This window comes from Pleurodeles waltl, chromosome 5 (assembly GCF_031143425.1).
Source record: "Pleurodeles waltl isolate 20211129_DDA chromosome 5, aPleWal1.hap1.20221129, whole genome shotgun sequence".
NCBI classification, from domain to species: domain Eukaryota; kingdom Metazoa; phylum Chordata; class Amphibia; order Caudata; family Salamandridae; genus Pleurodeles; species Pleurodeles waltl.
In genome coordinates, this window is record NC_090444.1 from 1,876,571,938 (window position 1) to 1,876,589,223 (window position 17,286).

General features: G+C 50.0%; 1 protein-coding gene across 1 annotated transcript in view; it reads left to right on the forward strand.

Annotated features, from left to right (window-relative positions):
* LOC138297181 (uncharacterized) overlaps positions 1–17,286 on the forward strand; it is a 308,108-nt gene that overhangs the window by 125,114 nt on the left and 165,708 nt on the right. Inside the window, exon 8 of the mRNA XM_069236676.1 lies at positions 15,487–16,234. Within this exon, the coding sequence (XP_069092777.1) occupies positions 15,487–16,234 (748 nt within the window). The remainder of the gene's footprint in view (positions 1–15,486; positions 16,235–17,286) is intronic.

The following is a 17,286-nucleotide window of genomic DNA, read 5'->3' on the forward strand; positions in this document are numbered from 1 at the left end:
GAGAAGATGGAGACACCAACTGCTTTGGCCCCAGCCCTACCGGCCTGTCTCCCCACTTCAGGAAAAACTGCAACAGCGACGCGCTCCCCAGGGTCCAGCGACGTCTGAAGTCTCAGAGGACTACCCTGCATCTAAAAGGACCAAGAACTCCCGAGGACAGCGGCTCTGCACCAAAGAAGAAACAACTTTGCAACAAAGAAACAACTTTTAAAGGACTGAACGTTTCCCGCCGGAAGCGTGAGACTTTCCACTCTGCACCCAAAGCCCTGGCTCGACCTGCTGAGAAACAACACTACAGGGAGGACTCCCCGGCAACTGCGACCGTGTGAGTAGCCAAAGTTGACCCCCCTGAGCCCTCTCAGCGACGCCTGCAGAGGGAATCCAGAGGTTCCCCCTGACCGCGACTGCCTGCTTCTAAGAACCCGACACCTGGTAAAGACACTGCACCCGCAGTCCCCAGGAACTGAAGGATCCGACCTCCAGCGCAGGAGCGACCCCCAGGTGGCCCTCTCCCTTGCCCAGGTGGTGGCTACCCCGAGGAGCCCCCCCCTTGCCCGCCTGCTTCGCTGAAGAGACCCCTGGGTCTCCCATTGAACTCCATTGCAAACCTGACGCCTGTTTGCACTCTGCACCTGGCCGGCCCCGTGCCGCTGAGGGTGTACTTTTTGTGCTGACTTGTGTCCCCCCCGGTGCCCTACAAAACCCCCCTGGTCTGCCCTCCGAAGACGTGGGTACCTACCTGCTGGCAGACTGGAACCGGGGCACCCCCTTCTCCATTGAAGCCTATGCGTTTTGGGCACCACTTTGACCACTGCACCTGACCGGCCCTGAGCTGCTGGTGTGGTCACTTTGGGGTTGCCCTGAACCCCCAACGGTGGGCTACCCTGGGCCCAACTTTGAACCCTGTAGGTGGTTTACTTACCTGCAAAACTAACAAATACTTACCTCCCCCAGGAACTGTTGAAATTTGCACTGTCTAGTTTTAAAATAGCTTATTGCCATTTTTGCTAAAACTGTACATGCTATTTTGCTGATTCAAAGTTCCTATTATACCTAAGTGAAGTACCTTTTATTTGAAGTATTGATTGTAAATCTTGAACCTGTGGTTCTTAAAATAAACTAAGAAAATATATTTTTCTATATAAAAACCTATTGGCCTGGAATTGTCTTTGAGTGTGTGTTCCTCATTTATTGCCTGTGTGTGTACAACAAATGCTTAACACTACTCCTTTGATAAGCCTACTGCTCGACCACACTACCACAAAATAGAGCATTAGAATTATCTCTTTTTGCCACTATCTTCCCTCTAAGGGGAACCCTTGGACTCTGTGCACACTATTTCTTACTTTGAAATAGTACATACAGAGCCAACTTCCTACACAGGTCAATGGTATATTTCTTCTTATTTGTGAAGTTTGGTTATTCTATGCATTTTTTTATGTCTAAATTTGGCTGCTCTTGTTATGCATTATGTTGCTTAATGTATTTTATTGGTCATTAACATGATTGGATATTCTGGTTTGAGTATTGTGTATGAAGTATGTCTATTCCTGTGTCTGATCTCTTTCTTGTTTTGTAGATGGTGATTCTAAAGGAGATTGAAGTCGCGAGTTCCTTAACTTCCTTCAGTGAAGAAGAGAAAGGACTGCTCCCGTCAGTTATATATATATATATATATATATATATATATACTCCTCCTTATAGACAGTGGATTGGTTATGGGTTGTCATGGTTACCTGCGGGCATCATGGGGTTTGAAGTTTTGGTCTTGAACATGTTTGAACTTTGAACCTGCTGTTCTTAATAAAAGTGAAGAAAGGACTGCATAATCCTCGCCTCCGTGTCCTTAACCCCTTTTGTGCTGCGGACGTAATGGTTACGTCCTGCAGCACAGTGCTGCTGTGCCCAGGACGTAACCATTACGTCCTGGGCAAACAGCCCAGAGGGAGCGCTAGCCCTCCCTCTGTGGGGTTCACCCCCAAGTCAGGGATGGAAGGGGAAGCCCTTCCCCTTCCACCCCTGACCCCCCACCCCCCCTGTGACGTCAGCGCGCTGATTTGTCAAAGGGCCTCCCCCATCAGCGCGATCGGAAGAGAAATGCTTTGCATTTCTCTTCCGATCACGTGGGGAGGCCGAGAGAGGCTTCAAAGGGAGGGAAATGTATTTCCTTCCCTTTGAAGTCTCTCTCTGCATTTTGGCAGCCGGATTGAAAGCAATCCGGCTGTCAAAACGCCCACTAGACACCAGGGATGTGTTTTCTAGAAAGGAAATTGGCATAAGGGAGCGACCCCTTGGGCAAGGGTCGCTCCCAGGGGGGGCATTTTTTTAAGGCCTTTTCTGCCCCCAGGGGAGGCAGAAACCTCTAGGCACCAGGGATAAAAAAAAAAAATCAGTTTTTGGTTTTAGGTGTGGGGAGTGACCCCTTAGGCAAGGGTCGCTCCCATAGGGGGGCAAATTATATTTAAGCCATTTCTGCCCCCCTTGGGTGCAGATTGGCCTATTTTTATGAGGCCAATCTGCCCCCAAGGGGGGCAGAAACCACTAGACACCAGGGAGTTTTTTTTTTGTTTGTGAATTTCACGTAAGGGGAGCGACCCCTTAGGCAAGGGTCGTTCCCCTGGGGGGCAAATTTATTTTAGGCCATTTCTGCCCCTCGGGGGGGCAGATCAGCCTATATTAATTAGGCCGATCTGCCCCCAAGGGGGGCAGAAACCACTAGGCACCGGGGATTTTTTTTGTTGTTTTACAGATGGGGAGCGACCCCTTAGGCAAGGGTCGCTCCCCTGGAGGGGCAAATTGTATTTAGGCCATTTCTGCCCGCTTTGGGGGCAGATCGGCCGATTTTAGGTCAATCTGGGCAGAAACCACTAGACACTAGGGATTTTTGCGCCGTCAGGCAAGGGGTGTGACCCCGTAGGCAAGGGTCGCTCCCCTGGCGGGGCAAATTGTACTTAGGCCATTTCTGCCCGCTTTGGGGGCAGATCGGCCGATTTTAGGTCAATCTGCCCCCAAGGGGGGCAGAAACCACTAAGCACCAGGGATCTTTTTTTTTGTGCCGTCACGCAAGGGTCGCGACCCCGTAGTCAAGGGTCGCTCCCCGGGGGGGGGAGGGGGAGAGCAAATTTATTTTAGGCCATTTCTGCCTATTATTAGGCCGATCTGCCCCCAGGGGAGGCAGAAACCTCTAGGCACCAGGGATAATTTTTTTTTTCTTCAGTTTTTGGTTTTAGGTGTGGGGAGCGACCCCTTAGGCAAGGGTCGCTCCCATAGGGGGGCAAATTATATTTAAGCCATTTCTGCCCCCCTTGGGTGCAGATTGGCCTATTTTTATGAGGCCAATCTGCCCCCAAGGGGGGCAGAAACCACTAGACACCAGGGAGTTTTTTTTTTGTTTGTGAATTTCACGTAAGGGGAGCGACCCCTTAGGCAAGGGTCGTTCCCCTGGGGGGCAAATTTCTTTTAGGCCATTTCTGCCCCTCAGGGGGGCAGATCAGCCTATATTAATTAGGCCGATCTGCCCCCAAGGGGGGCAGAAACCACTAGGCACCGGGGATTTTTTTTTTTTTTTTTACAGATGGGGAGCGACCCCTTAGGCAAGGGTCGCTCCCCTGGAGGGGCAAATTGTATTTAGGCCATTTCTGCCCGCTTTGGGGGCAGATCGGCCGATTTTAGGTCAATCTGCCCCCAAGGGGGGCAGAAACCACTAGGCACCTGGGATCTTTTTTTTTGTGCCGTCACGCAAGGGTCGCGACCCCGTAGGCAAGGGTCGCTCCCCGGGGGGGGGGGGGGGGGGGGGGAAGAAGAGCAAATTTATTTTAGGCCATTTCTGCCCCCCCTGGGGGCAGATCGACCTATTGTTATTAGGGGATCTGCCCCCGGGGGGGCAGAAACCTCTAGGCGCCAGGGCTAAAAAAAAATTGTGTTTTTTTTTTTTGTTTGTTTGTTTTTTTATAGATGGGGAGCGACCCCATAGGCAAGGGTCGCTCCCCTGGAGGGGAAAATTTATTTTAGGTCATTTCTGCCCCCCCTGGGGCCGGCTGAGCTAGAGGCCAAAATCCACAGGGTAGGCACTTTGCAAAAAACACCTCTGTTTTCTGTGAAAATATGTGATGTGTCCACGTTGTGTTTTGGGCCATTTCCTTTCGTGGGCGCTAGTGAGGTACCATTTTTATCGGGAGACTTGGGGGAACGCTGGGTAGAAGGATATTTGTGGCTCCTCTCAGATTCCAGAACTTTCTGTCACCGAAATGAGAGGAAAAGGTGTTTTTTTTGCCAAATTTTGAGGTTTGCAAAGGATTCTGGGTAACAGGACCTGGTCAGAGCCCCACAAGTCACCCCATCTTGGATTCCCCTAGGTGTCTAGTTTTCAGAAATGCGCTGGTTTGCTAGGTTTCCCCAGGTGCCGGCTGAGCTAGAGGCCAAAATCCACAGGTAGGCACTGTTTTCTGTGAAAAAATGTGATGTGTCCATGTTGTGTTTTGGGCCATTTCTTTTTGTGGGCGCTAGGCCTACCCACACAAGTGAGGTACCATTTTTATCGGGAGACTTGGGGGAACGCTGGGTGGAAGGAAATTTGTGGCTCCTCTCAGATTCCAGCACTTTCTGTCACCGAAATATGAGGAAAATGTGTTTTTTAGCCAAATTTTGAGGTTTGCAAAGGATTCTGGGTAACAGAACCTGGTCAGAGCCCCGCAAGTTACCCCATCTTGGATTCCCCTAGGTCTCTAGTTTTCATAAATGCACAGGTTTGGTAGGTTTCCCTAGGTGCCGGCTGAGCTAGAGGCCAAAATCTACAGGTAAGCACTTTGCAAAAAGCACCTCTGTTTTCTGTAAAAAAAAAATGGGATGAGTCCACGTTGTATTTTGTGGCACTTCCTGTTGCGGGCGCTAGGCCTACCCACACAAGTGGGGTATCATTTTTATCGGGAGACTTGGGGGAACATAGAATAGCAAAACAAGTGTTATTGCCCCTTGTCTTTCTCTACGTTTTTTCCTTCCAAATATAAAAGAGTGTGTAAAAAAGATGTCTATTTGAGAAATGCCCTGTAATTCACATGCTAGTATGGGCACCCCGGAATTCAGAGATGTGCAAATAACCACTGCTCCTCTACACCTTATCTTGTGCCAATTTTGGAAATACAAAGGTTTTCTTTTTTTTACTCTTTATATTTCAGCAAATGAATTGCTGTATACCCGGCATAGAATGAAAACCCACTGCAGGGTGCAGGTCATTTATTGGCTCTGGGTACCTAGGGTTCTTGATGAACCTACAAGCCCTTTATATCCCCGCAACCAGAGGAGTCCAGCAGACGTAACGGTATATTGCTTTCAAAAATCTGACATTGCACGAAAAAGTAAAACAGAGAGAAAAATTGCAGATTTTTTCACCTCAATTACAATATTTTTTTTCCAGTTGTTATTTTCTGTAGGAAACCCTTGTAGGATCTACCCAAATTACCCCTTGCTGAATTCAGAATTGTGTCTACTTTTCAGAAATGTTGCGGTTTCTGGGATCCAGCATTGGTTTCATGCCCATTTCTGTCACTGACTGGAAGGAGGCTGAAAGCACAAAAAATAGTAAAAATGGGGTATGTCCCAGTAAAATGCCAAAATTGTGTTGAAAAATTGGGTTTTCTGATTCAAGTCTGCCTGTTCCTGAAAGCTGGGAAGATGGTGATTTTAGCACCACAAACCCTTTGTTGATGCCCTTTTCAGGGAAAAAACCACAAGCCTTCTTCTGCAGCCACTTTTTCCCATTTTAAAAAAAAAAAACGAAATTTTCACTGTATTTTGGCTAATTTCCTGGCCTCCTTCTGGGGAACCCACAAAGTCTGGGTACCTCTAGGATGTTGGAAAAAAAGGACGCAAATTTGGCGTGGGTAGCTTACGTGAACAAAACGTTATGAGGGCCTAAGCGCGAACTGCCCCAAATAGCCAAACAAAGGCCCCGGAGGGGGAAAGGCCCAGCAGCGAAGGGGTTAATAGAATTAAAGTTTCCTTCACAGTAGCTAGGAAATTTTTCATTTGAGCCTTCAACTAAGTACCCAATCACAGATAAGCATCCGCATTACGTTATTTAACAACCAATCACAGGGCAGTATGTTTACTTGTATTTCAGGACGTCAGTCACAGGTCAGTAGCCTCTCGGTTCCAGTACCCAATCACGGGTGTGCTGGTCCGCCGCCATCTTAGTACCAGCCCGCGTATGAGGTCGTGTTCGCGCAGCCAATCAGAGGCCGCGCGGTGGCTGCGTTTAAACAATGCCGCTCCAGTTCCGGGTCAGCGGGGGAGCGTCAGCACGTGCACCGCGGCGGCGCCGGGCCTGACCCCTCCCACCGGAAGCGGAGCTCCAGGGCGTCCCGAAGCCCTCACCGGCTCTGTGAGGCGCTACCCCGGCGCGCGGGGGCAGAGGAAGCCCGTCCCGGGGTAGGTGGACGGACGCCGGCGCGCTCGCTGCGGGTCTCGGCGCTGCCGGGAGGGCGGGGGCGCCGGACACCGGGGGCGGGTATATCAGCGAGGCCTGCCCCGGGGGTGGGTCACGGGGCCCCTCGTGGAGGCGACGCCGGGCCTGGGGCGGGGGTGAGGCCGGGGCGGGGGTACGTCAGTCCCGTCCAAACCTCTGCTGCGGGGCTCAGACTGATGCTCACCATCCCTCGAGGTCAGTCACTCCAGGGAGCGCTCAGTCCCGTCCAAACCTCTGCTGCGGGGCTCAGACTGATGCTCGTCATCCCTCGAGGTCAGTCACTCCAGGGAGGGCTCAGTCCCGTCCAAACCTCTGCTGCGGGGCTCAGACTGATGCTCACCATCCCTCGAGGTCAGTCACTCCAGGGAGCGCTCAGTCCCGTCCAAACCTCTGCTGCGGGGCTCAGACTGATGCTCGTCATCCCTCGAGGTCAGTCACTCCAGGGAGGGCTCAGTCCCGTCCAAACCTCTGCTGCGGGGCTCAGACTGATGCTCACCATCCCTCGAGGTCAGTCACTCCAGGGAGCGCTCAGTCCCGTCCAAACCTCTGCTGCTGAGGCTCCCACTGATGCTCACCATCCCTCGAGGTCAGTCACTCCAGGGAGCGCTCAGTCCCGTCCAAACCTCTGCTGCGGGGCTCAGACTGATGCTCACCATCCCTCGAGGTCAGTCACTCCAGGGAGGGCTCAGTCCCGTCCAAACCTCTCCTGCTGAGGCTCAGACTGATGCTCACCATCCCTCGAGGTCAGTCACTCCAGGGAGCGCTCAGTCCCGTCCAAACCTCTGCTGCGGGGCTCAGACTGATGCTCACCATCCCTCGAGGTCAGTCACTCCAGGGAGCGCTCAGTCCCGTCCAAACCTCTGCTGCGGGGCTCAGACTGATCCTCACCATCCCTCGAGGTCAGTCACTCCAGGGAGGGCTCAGTCCCGTCCAAACCTCTGCTGCTGAGGCTCCCACTGATGCTCACCATCCCTCGAGGTCAGTCACTCCAGGGAGGGCTCAGTCCCGTCCAAACCTCTGCTGCTGAGGCTCCCACTGATGCTCGTCATCCCTCGAGGTCAGTCACTCCAGGGAGGGCTCAGTCCCGTCCAAACCTCTCCTGCTGAGGCTCAGACTGATGCTCACCATCCCTCGAGGTCAGTCACTCCAGGGACCGCTCAGTCCCGTCCAAACCTCTGCTGCTGAGGCTCAGACTGATGCTCGTCATCCCTCGAGGTCAGTCACTCCAGGGAGGGCTCAGTCCCGTCCAAACCTCTGCTGCTGAGGCTCCCACTGATGCTCACCATCCCTCGAGGTCAGTCACTCCAGGCAGGGCTCAGTCCCGTCCAAACCTCTGCTGCTGAGGCTCCCACTGATGCTCACCATCCCTCGAGGTCAGTCACTCCAGGGAGCGCTCAGTCCCGTCCAAACCTCTCCTGCTGAGGCTCAGACTGATGCTCACCATCCCTCGAGGTCAGTCACTCCAGGGAGGGCTCAGTCCCGTCCAAACCTCTGCTGCTGAGGCTCAGACTGATGCTCACCATCCCTCGAGGTCAGTCACTCCAGGGAGCGCTCAGTCCCGTCCAAACCTCTGCTGCGGGGCTCAGACTGATGCTCGTCATCCCTCGAGGTCAGTCACTCCAGGGAGGGCTCAGTCCCGTCCAAACCTCTGCTGCGGGGCTCAGACTGATGCTCACCATCCCTCGAGGTCAGTCACTCCAGGGAGCGCTCAGTCCCGTCCAAACCTCTGCTGCGGGGCTCAGACTGATGCTCACCATCCCTCGAGGTCAGTCACTCCAGGGAGGGCTCAGTCCCGTCCAAACCTCTCCTGCTGAGGCTCAGACTGATGCTCACCATCCCTCGAGGTCAGTCACTCCAGGGAGCGCTCAGTCCCGTCCAAACCTCTGCTGCGGGGCTCAGACTGATGCTCACCATCCCTCGAGGTCAGTCACTCCAGGGAGCGCTCAGTCCCGTCCAAACCTCTGCTGCGGGGCTCAGACTGATCCTCACCATCCCTCGAGGTCAGTCACTCCAGGGAGGGCTCAGTCCCGTCCAAACCTCTGCTGCTGAGGCTCCCACTGATGCTCACCATCCCTCGAGGTCAGTCACTCCAGGGAGGGCTCAGTCCCGTCCAAACCTCTGCTGCTGAGGCTCCCACTGATGCTCGTCATCCCTCGAGGTCAGTCACTCCAGGGAGGGCTCAGTCCCGTCCAAACCTCTCCTGCTGAGGCTCAGACTGATGCTCACCATCCCTCGAGGTCAGTCACTCCAGGGAGCGCTCAGTCCCGTCCAAACCTCTGCTGCGGGGCTCACACTGATGCTCACCATCCCTCGAGGTCAGTCACTCCAGGGAGGGCTCAGTCCCGTCCAAACCTCTGCTGCTGAGGCTCAGACTGATGCTCACCATCCCTCGAGGTCAGTCACTCCAGGGACCGCTCAGTCCCGTCCAAACCTCTGCTGCTGAGGCTCAGACTGATGCTCGTCATCCCTCGAGGTCAGTCACTCCAGGCAGGGCTCAGTCCCGTCCAAACCTCTCCTGCTGAGGCTCAGACTGATGCTCGTCATCCCTCGAGGTCAGTCACTCCAGGGAGGGCTCAGTCCCGTCCAAACCTCTGCTGCGGGGCTCACACTGATGCTCACCATCCCTCGAGGTCAGTCACTCCAGGGAGGGCTCAGTCCCGTCCAAACCTCTCCTGCTGAGGCTCAGACTGATGCTCACCATCCCTCGAGGTCAGTCACTCCAGGGAGGGCTCAGTCCCGTCCAAACCTCTGCTGCTGAGGCTCCCACTGATGCTCACCATCCCTCGAGGTCAGTCACTCCAGGCAGGGCTCAGTCCCGTCCAAACCTCTGCTGCTGAGGCTCCCACTGATGCTCACCATCCCTCGAGGTCAGTCACTCCAGGGAGCGCTCAGTCCCGTCCAAACCTCTGCTGCGGGGCTCACACTGATGCTCACCATCCCTCGAGGTCAGTCACTCCAGGGAGGGCTCAGTCCCGTCCAAACCTCTGCTGCGGGGCTCACACTGATGCTCACCATCCCTCGAGGTCAGTCACTCCAGGCAGGGCTCAGTCCCGTCCAAACCTCTGCTGCTGAGGCTCCCACTGATGCTCGTCATCCCTCGAGGTCAGTCACTCCAGGGAGGGCTCAGTCCCGTCCAAACCTCTCCTGCTGAGGCTCACACTGATGCTCACCATCCCTCGAGGTCAGTCACTCCAGGGAGGGCTCAGTCCCGTCCAAACCTCTCCTGCTGAGGCTCAGACTGATGCTCACCATCCCTCGAGGTCAGTCACTCCAGGGAGGGCTCAGTCCCGTCCAAACCTCTGCTGCGGGGCTCCCACTGATGCTCACCATCCCTCGAGGTCAGTCACTCCAGGGAGGGCTCAGTCCCGTCCAAACCTCTCCTGCTGAGGCTCAGACTGATGCTCGTCATCCCTCGAGGTCAGTCACTCCAGGGAGGGCTCAGTCCCGTCCAAACCTCTCCTGCTGAGGCTCACACTGATGCTCGTCATCCCTCGAGGTCAGTCACTCCAGGGAGGGCTCAGTCCCGTCCAAACCTCTCCTGCTGAGGCTCAGACTGATGCTCACCATCCCTCGAGGTCAGTCACTCCAGGGAGGGCTCAGTCCCGTCCAAACCTCTCCTGCTGAGGCTCACACTGATGCTCACCATCCCTCGAGGTCAGTCACTCCAGGGAGGGCTCAGTCCCGTCCAAACCTCTGCTGCTGAGGCTCCCACTGATGCTCACCATCCCTCGAGGTCAGTCACTCCAGGGAGGGCTCAGTCCCGTCCAAACCTCTCCTGCTGAGGCTCCCACTGATGCTCACCATCCCTCGAGGTCAGTCACTCCAGGGAGGGCTCAGTCCCGTCCAAACCTCTGCTGCTGAGGCTCCCACTGATGCTCACCATCCCTCGAGGTCAGTCACTCCAGGCAGGGCTCAGTCCCGTCCAAACCTCTGCTGCTGAGGCTCCCACTGATGCTCACCATCCCTCGAGGTCAGTCACTCCAGGGAGGGCTCAGTCCCGTCCAAACCTCTCCTGCTGAGGCTCACACTGATGCTCACCATCCCTCGAGGTCAGTCACTCCAGGCAGGGCTCAGTCCCGTCCAAACCTCTGCTGCTGAGGCTCCCACTGATGCTCACCATCCCTCGAGGTCAGTCACTCCAGGGAGGGCTCAGTCCCGTCCAAACCTCTGCTGCTGAGGCTCCCACTGATGCTCACCATCCCTCGAGGTCAGTCACTCCAGGAAGGGGTCAGTCCCGTCCAAACCTCTCCTGCTGAGGCTCACACTGATGCTCACCATCCCTCGAGGTCAGTCACTCCAGGAAGGGGTCAGTCCCGTCCAAACCTCTCCTGCTGAGGCTCACACTGATGCTCGTCATCCCTCGAGGTCAGTCACTCCAGGGAGGGCTCAGTCCCGTCCAAACCTCTGCTGCGGGGCTCACGCTGCTGTTCATCATCCTGCAGACTCCGGATCAACTCTCCTCCGTTTGAACAGAACTGACAGACTTCTGCGCCGGATTCCCTGCAGCCCGTTTAATGCTAACGATGTCTCAGTGGCGCAGCTCTCTAAGGACAGCCGCACCGTGTGATCCCAGGCTCCAGCACCTCAGCATTCCTTTCAGCTCGCCGCTCTAACGAGAGAGCGGGCTGTGTGCCCGCACAGCCCAGCTCCAGAGGGCTACGAGGCTGGCAGCACACTTCACCACCAAAGGGTCTAATAAACAAATCAAAAGCCTCACAGATCCCGAGGGGCTTGAAAAATCCCTGTCATGCCTTTGTTCACACCTGCTTCAGTGACACAAACACTGAAATGCTGATACTCCAGGCTTTTACCAGCCATTAAAATCATGAAGCTACTCCAGTCCCAAGTGAGCACCAACATTAATAAAACATACAGCATCCCTAGTACTATCATAAAGTCTTCTGACTCGCCCTCAAAATTGAAGGTTTATATACAGTTTTCTTGCAAAGGAAATCATTAATTTTTTTCAAAATCATCACGGTGTGAGCAAAAAAATCACACTCTCAGTAAACCAGACACAGCTCTAATAAACCTAATACCACCTTAGCATCTAAGCTCGATCTCATTACATAAGTATTGATTCACTGACCTTATCCTGAGATGGCAGGACAAAGTAGTTAAAAAAAACAGCAACCTCTTGTGAATCAATTAATGAAACACTGCAATCAGCTAGCGGAAGGGTTTTAGGATAAGCAGCTCTTCTGTGTCCATGTTGGAAAGTTTTCCCCAAGAACAATGTCAAAGGAAATAAAATAATGTGAATCTGCTTGACTGTGTGGTGCAGAAATCAACAGTGAGCTTCCCGGTGGAGACGTCCATTTTGAACAAGATGGCATTGTGGCCTAAATTGAGGCCTACTGAACATAAGCCAGAAAAACCCACTTGCATGTCAAATAAATTAACTATGACATATAATAGCACAGTGTCAGTATACACACGTAAAGTCAATAAATCCACTTTCTGCATGCAGTTAATAATGCACAAAAACATATAATGCTCGAAACGTCTACAATATGATCCTAGAAATAAAAAGACTGGAGGAAATTTTGGTTACATTGGGCTTTTGCCATAGTGCTTTAGATATCCTGGAAAAGCAATTTGAGGAAACTGGTTGTGGCAGAAAATTTCTGCAGAACAGGTTTTCGTAAGTATGTTAAGGAGCAGGATGAAGTTGTAGACAGCCCTTTTAAAACTACTCGTAGATCTCTGCATGTATTTGAAGGTTTGATGTAATGATAAATGCTTATAGTTTCCTCTCCACCCTTTATTATACTAATGTGCAAACAATTCTTGAGGGGCAGTTCTCTAGGAATATGGTAAAGCAAGATTGGTTAATCAGTTTTCAAAAGTGGTTGTGAGGTGACTGCATAAGGCTTTTATCAACAGCTGTAACTATGGAACTGCTCCCTCTCAGCTTTTTTAAATCTGGAAGAACAAGGCATACAAATGTGTGATGTGTTTATAGCCAGAAAAAATCTGAAACAGCGATGCAGCCAAAGAGTAGCTCCTCTGTGTCCAAAAGATGCAAGTGTTGAACACAATTTAAATGTGGCTAACGGAGAAAAGGACTTGCTTAGTGTGATCCTGTGACAAACACATCCATAAACTTTTAAATAAGAATGGAATTCCCTGTGAAGAGAGGTGCCATGAAGAAGAGGAACAGAAGCAGCTGTTGCAGAGAAATGTATGCGTTGTTTACTTGTACTGAAACAACAAAGTAATTGTGATCGCATGCGACAGATAGCATGGCACGCACCTGCATAATATAGCCATGGAACTTTCAAAACCAAGTGAATATAGCAAGCCCTTGTTCGTGTATTTGCATGGTTCAAGAATGTTGGACAGTATTAGTGAAAATGTTACATTTTGATTGGTAACTCTGAATTATACACCAATTATAAGATCCATTCCAGGGGTGTGGAATTTAACAAAATATCTACTTGTCCATGGGACAAAAATCTACTTATACTGTAAACAAAAAAAATCCACTTGTCTTGTTGGTGTCATTTAGTGCGGCGGCAGGTTATGGCAGCAATTTCAATATATATGAGCTCTGATAATCCTCTATCTGATTATGCCAGGACCCATAATATAATATGTTGAAACTAACGATTTCCTTCTTTTGCCACCTCTCCACAGATCACATACTGAGGCTGGAAGTAGTGGTGAGCAATAGTTCCAGAGATGGAATGCCCTTTTGAATCTGTGCAAACCTACTAACTTGCATGTTTTAGGGGTAGTTTGAACAGTTCTTCCGTTCTTTCCCCATACTGAGAAAGTTGGACATTTACACCCGGCAAGGGCAGAAGTAAAACTTCTTCCAGGGTTGGGAAAAAGTGGTTGGAGGAAAGTGAACTTGTAAACGCTCAACAGATATTTGTAAGAGCAAATTTATGCTTGCATGTGCTAAAATGCAGCTTTCAAATGTTTTCTTGGAGTTCTGGCATACTTATGTATGTTTTGGTGAATTCATAAAAGCATAAATCTGCACTAATGCAAGCCTATATACCATGGATTCACTTTTGTGAGTTTCTTTAAGAATTGGGCTCCTACGTAGGTCGGACGTTAACCAAGACCTTTTTGTTCTTATTAAAATTCTATCTTATTATCGATTAGCTGGCCTCACTGTGAGGTAGCAGTCTGCTTTTCCACAGGGAGCGTATCTGCTCACAAAGTAGTTTTGTTTAGTGCCGGGGACTACTGAGCAATGTGTGACTTTTGAGACCAAAAAATATTTTTTTCTTTTTGCCAGTATTGGTTATAATATTATGTTATAACCAGCATGCACCATCTACAAAACCAGATGCATCCTTCACAAACCATCACACCCAGCACTCTTGCTTATCTTGCACTCCGATTCATCATTTCTGGTGTTTTTTGGCACACCCACAGCCAGGGCACCATAAGACTACAGACTAAGAAGTGTTTAAGAAAGGAACAAAAACAAAATTGATCATTTTCAGCTATGCACCTAGAATCTGAAACAACATCCCTATATCCATCAAGACCGATGATGCAGCTTGGTGTGCAAAGCGCTGCCATCAGTTGGAGCTAGAACAAGCATTGGCAAATCCATTAGGAATGGCTTGCATTTTGAGTCCTCAGTGAAACATGGTCTGCTGTAGTGAAAAAGCAAAAATGATTGCTTTCTATGTGTAATTCATCCATGGCTCAAAGATTTTAAAGTAGGAAATTTCTGAGTACTTTTGAGGTATAAAGTAATCCCTCATGCAGTACAATGCAAGCACTCCTTAAATAGTGGAATGATTCACCAGATAGCCAGAAAGAGGTGACAAGAGGAGCCAACAACCGCTCTGTGTATTGCAAAGCATCAGTTGCCATTGGCCATGCAGATATCTTGACTGTCCAGCAACACCTTGGGAGCAGGTATGATGAACTAGGAGAAACATCATCTAAGTCGCCTCTTCATCTGCAACTCCACAATTAAAGCTGGGCATCTGTGTTTAGCTTCTGACTATAAGATGTGGGTAATTGCTTATGACCAAGGTCTCCATTTCTGTCTAAAGAACAGATCACAATATCTACCAGTTTTCGAGAGAGGGATCCTTGGGGCATGGGCCTGAATGATTTGATAAAACTGCCTATTGGCCATTTTGTCTGCTAGCCTGTGTTTTGTAATCTTGTGGATTGAAAACACTTTGCAGCTTATTGGAGGCACTAGTTTTGTTCGACATCAGAAGTGCCCTCTGATGTTTGGGAATACCTGAAGTGTACCCACTTTTCTAATAACGTCTACCCTGTAATCCAAGCTACTTTGTGGCTGGTGGCCACCTAATCATGTGCCAGGGCACCAGCCTTTTCATTGGTATACGTTTTGAATGACTTCCTAGCAGCTCTCCCCATTAAAAGGTGCATTGAGTACTTTTCCTTCATCATGCAGAAACATGCATGAGGAACCAGTGAGTGGGATATGTGGTTCATAGGTCGTGCTGAGTGTATATTGGTGGTCTCCATGGAACCTCTGTGCATGCCACACAAGTTGGCAGCTTTATTGTATGCTCATTTTGCCTTGAGTAGACATGCCAGCTTGCACGCGTTGTTGCTCAAGATGCTCTCCTGAAATTTATCCTACCTGATTGGTGGGAGGTGGTGTCAAGCTATTTACTTTCTTACTGTAAGATTTTCCTGATTGGGTGACAATGTGAGCTATGAAGTATTTATATTCAGATGTAACACACTACACATCTTTTATTGACTTGTGATGCAGTTATAAAATGATACATCAGATTTCTTTCTGCACCTCTACCCATATCATGTGCCAATCCCCGTCCAGTCACTTGCCTAGATATTATTAATAGTTGTCATAGGGATATTATCACTCGACAATGCTCCAATACCTAAAATTATCTGGTTGTTGCTCAACTATTGTGTGATTCAGAGTAATTTCCACAAGTGATTGATTCCTTTTTTTTTAAATCAATGTTTTTCTCATGTCCTCAGGTGCAGCAAGCAGCAGATACTGCCTCAGGCGACAAGGAATATCGTTTGATCTATCTTCTTAGAATACAGAAGCTTTGAGTGCAGACATGGAAACCGAGAATCACCTAGAAAATATTACTTTGCCCATCGAAACACCCACGGAAGACTCTCTGGAGCAAACACAAAGTGACCCGGAGGAGGTCAAACAATCTCTACAGAGATCAGAGGACCAGAACCACATTATCATCAAGATGGCACCAGAGGACGACCTGGAAGCTTTCCTTCTGGAGTTTGAGTGTGTGGCGGAAGGCTCGATGTGGCCAAGAGAAGAGTGGGCATCCCGACTGACTCCATTACTTTCTGGGAAAGCCAAGGAAATTTCCCAGAATCTCCCTCCTAGCCTTGCTGGCAATTACCATCACTTGAAAGAGGCTATCCTGTGTAATGTGGGTGCCAGTGAAGAGACTTATCGTAGAAAATTCCGCAGTCTTACATTTACACCAGGGGTAAGACTGCAGACCATAGCGCACCAGCTGAAAGACTGGGGCAGGAAGTGGTTAAAGCCGGAGAGCAGGAGCACCGCTGAGATGTCGGAGGTCATTATTATGGAGCAGTTCACCCAGATCCTACCAGAAGGAGCTGGCGAGTGGCTGCGTCAGCAGCAGGTACAGACTCTTGACAGTGCCGTCAAACTGATAGAGGACACTCTCTTGTCAAAAAAGGGCCGCAAGCGTAAACTGGGACATGGAAAGTCTGATGTTGTGACTCCTGCTCAGAAGGGAGAAAAAAAGCCTGAAGAAATGAAGGTCGATTCAGAAGTGGAACAAGCAGGTAACTTTCTATAGTCCAAGTCCAAAAGCACTTTTTTAACGTTGTAATTCCTGTCACCTATTATTTCAGCAAGTGTATTGAGATTTATGATGGGTATGCAGAATTTCATGTCGGAGGCAATGTCTAGTGGTAATATAGCTTCTGCTCAGGGATGATATACTCCGAGTTCCCCAGCTGGCAAAGAGTGTCTGATACTGCTCTAGGCAGCACTGATTTTTGTCTCACAATCCAGAAGAAGTCGTCCAGAAATTAGATCTGATGCTTGGAGGGCGTGTCTCTGGCACTGTAGTAGGAACTGCCTCGGTTGTGTTTTAATCCTGGGGCGATGATGTTAGTAATATGTTTTCTTATTGGTGTTTCGATAGGATTGTTAGGGTCCGCATATAAGAAGTAGCACCTAAGACTTGTGGGTTATTACTCAAGAAGAATGTCCTCAACATATGCTCTTGGTTTATAATCTAGTGTTTGTTCCTTATGGGCAGTGTTGCATTTCATTTCTTTTCAAGAAATGTTTCGAGAGTGAAGGAGGGTGGAAAGAACAAGAGGAGACAAATCATTCAGTGGGTTTTGCACTGTAGTTCGAATTATGACATCCTTCCATTTATGGAAAAACATTTCTGGGGGTTGTGGTTTGCAGTTAGCCACCTAGTTGTAGCGTGCAGAAGTTTGGGCATTCAAGGCAAAGGCCACATGCAGCAGTTAGAGTTCAGGAGTGTGTTGTGTCGAGTGTCGTTCCCCTTGTTGTTCGGGAATTTTACACAAAGTTGAAGTTTGTCACTCAATGGAGATTTCCTATTTTCTTAGTTCAGTACATTTTATGAAAATGTCTTACAAGAAGACTGCAGACGTTGCTTCCACCATTGCTAATCTTCTTCAGACACTGCTGCCTTTCTTCCAGCGCATTCTTTTTCACAGACTGTTTAACCCCATAGAATTGAAAACTTCTCTGTGGCTGAAACTAGAATCTTAATTTGAATGTTTGTACTGATTTGGATTGATGTATTACATGGCCCAGTTTACTATAGATGTTGTGAGTTTTGTTCATTCAACAC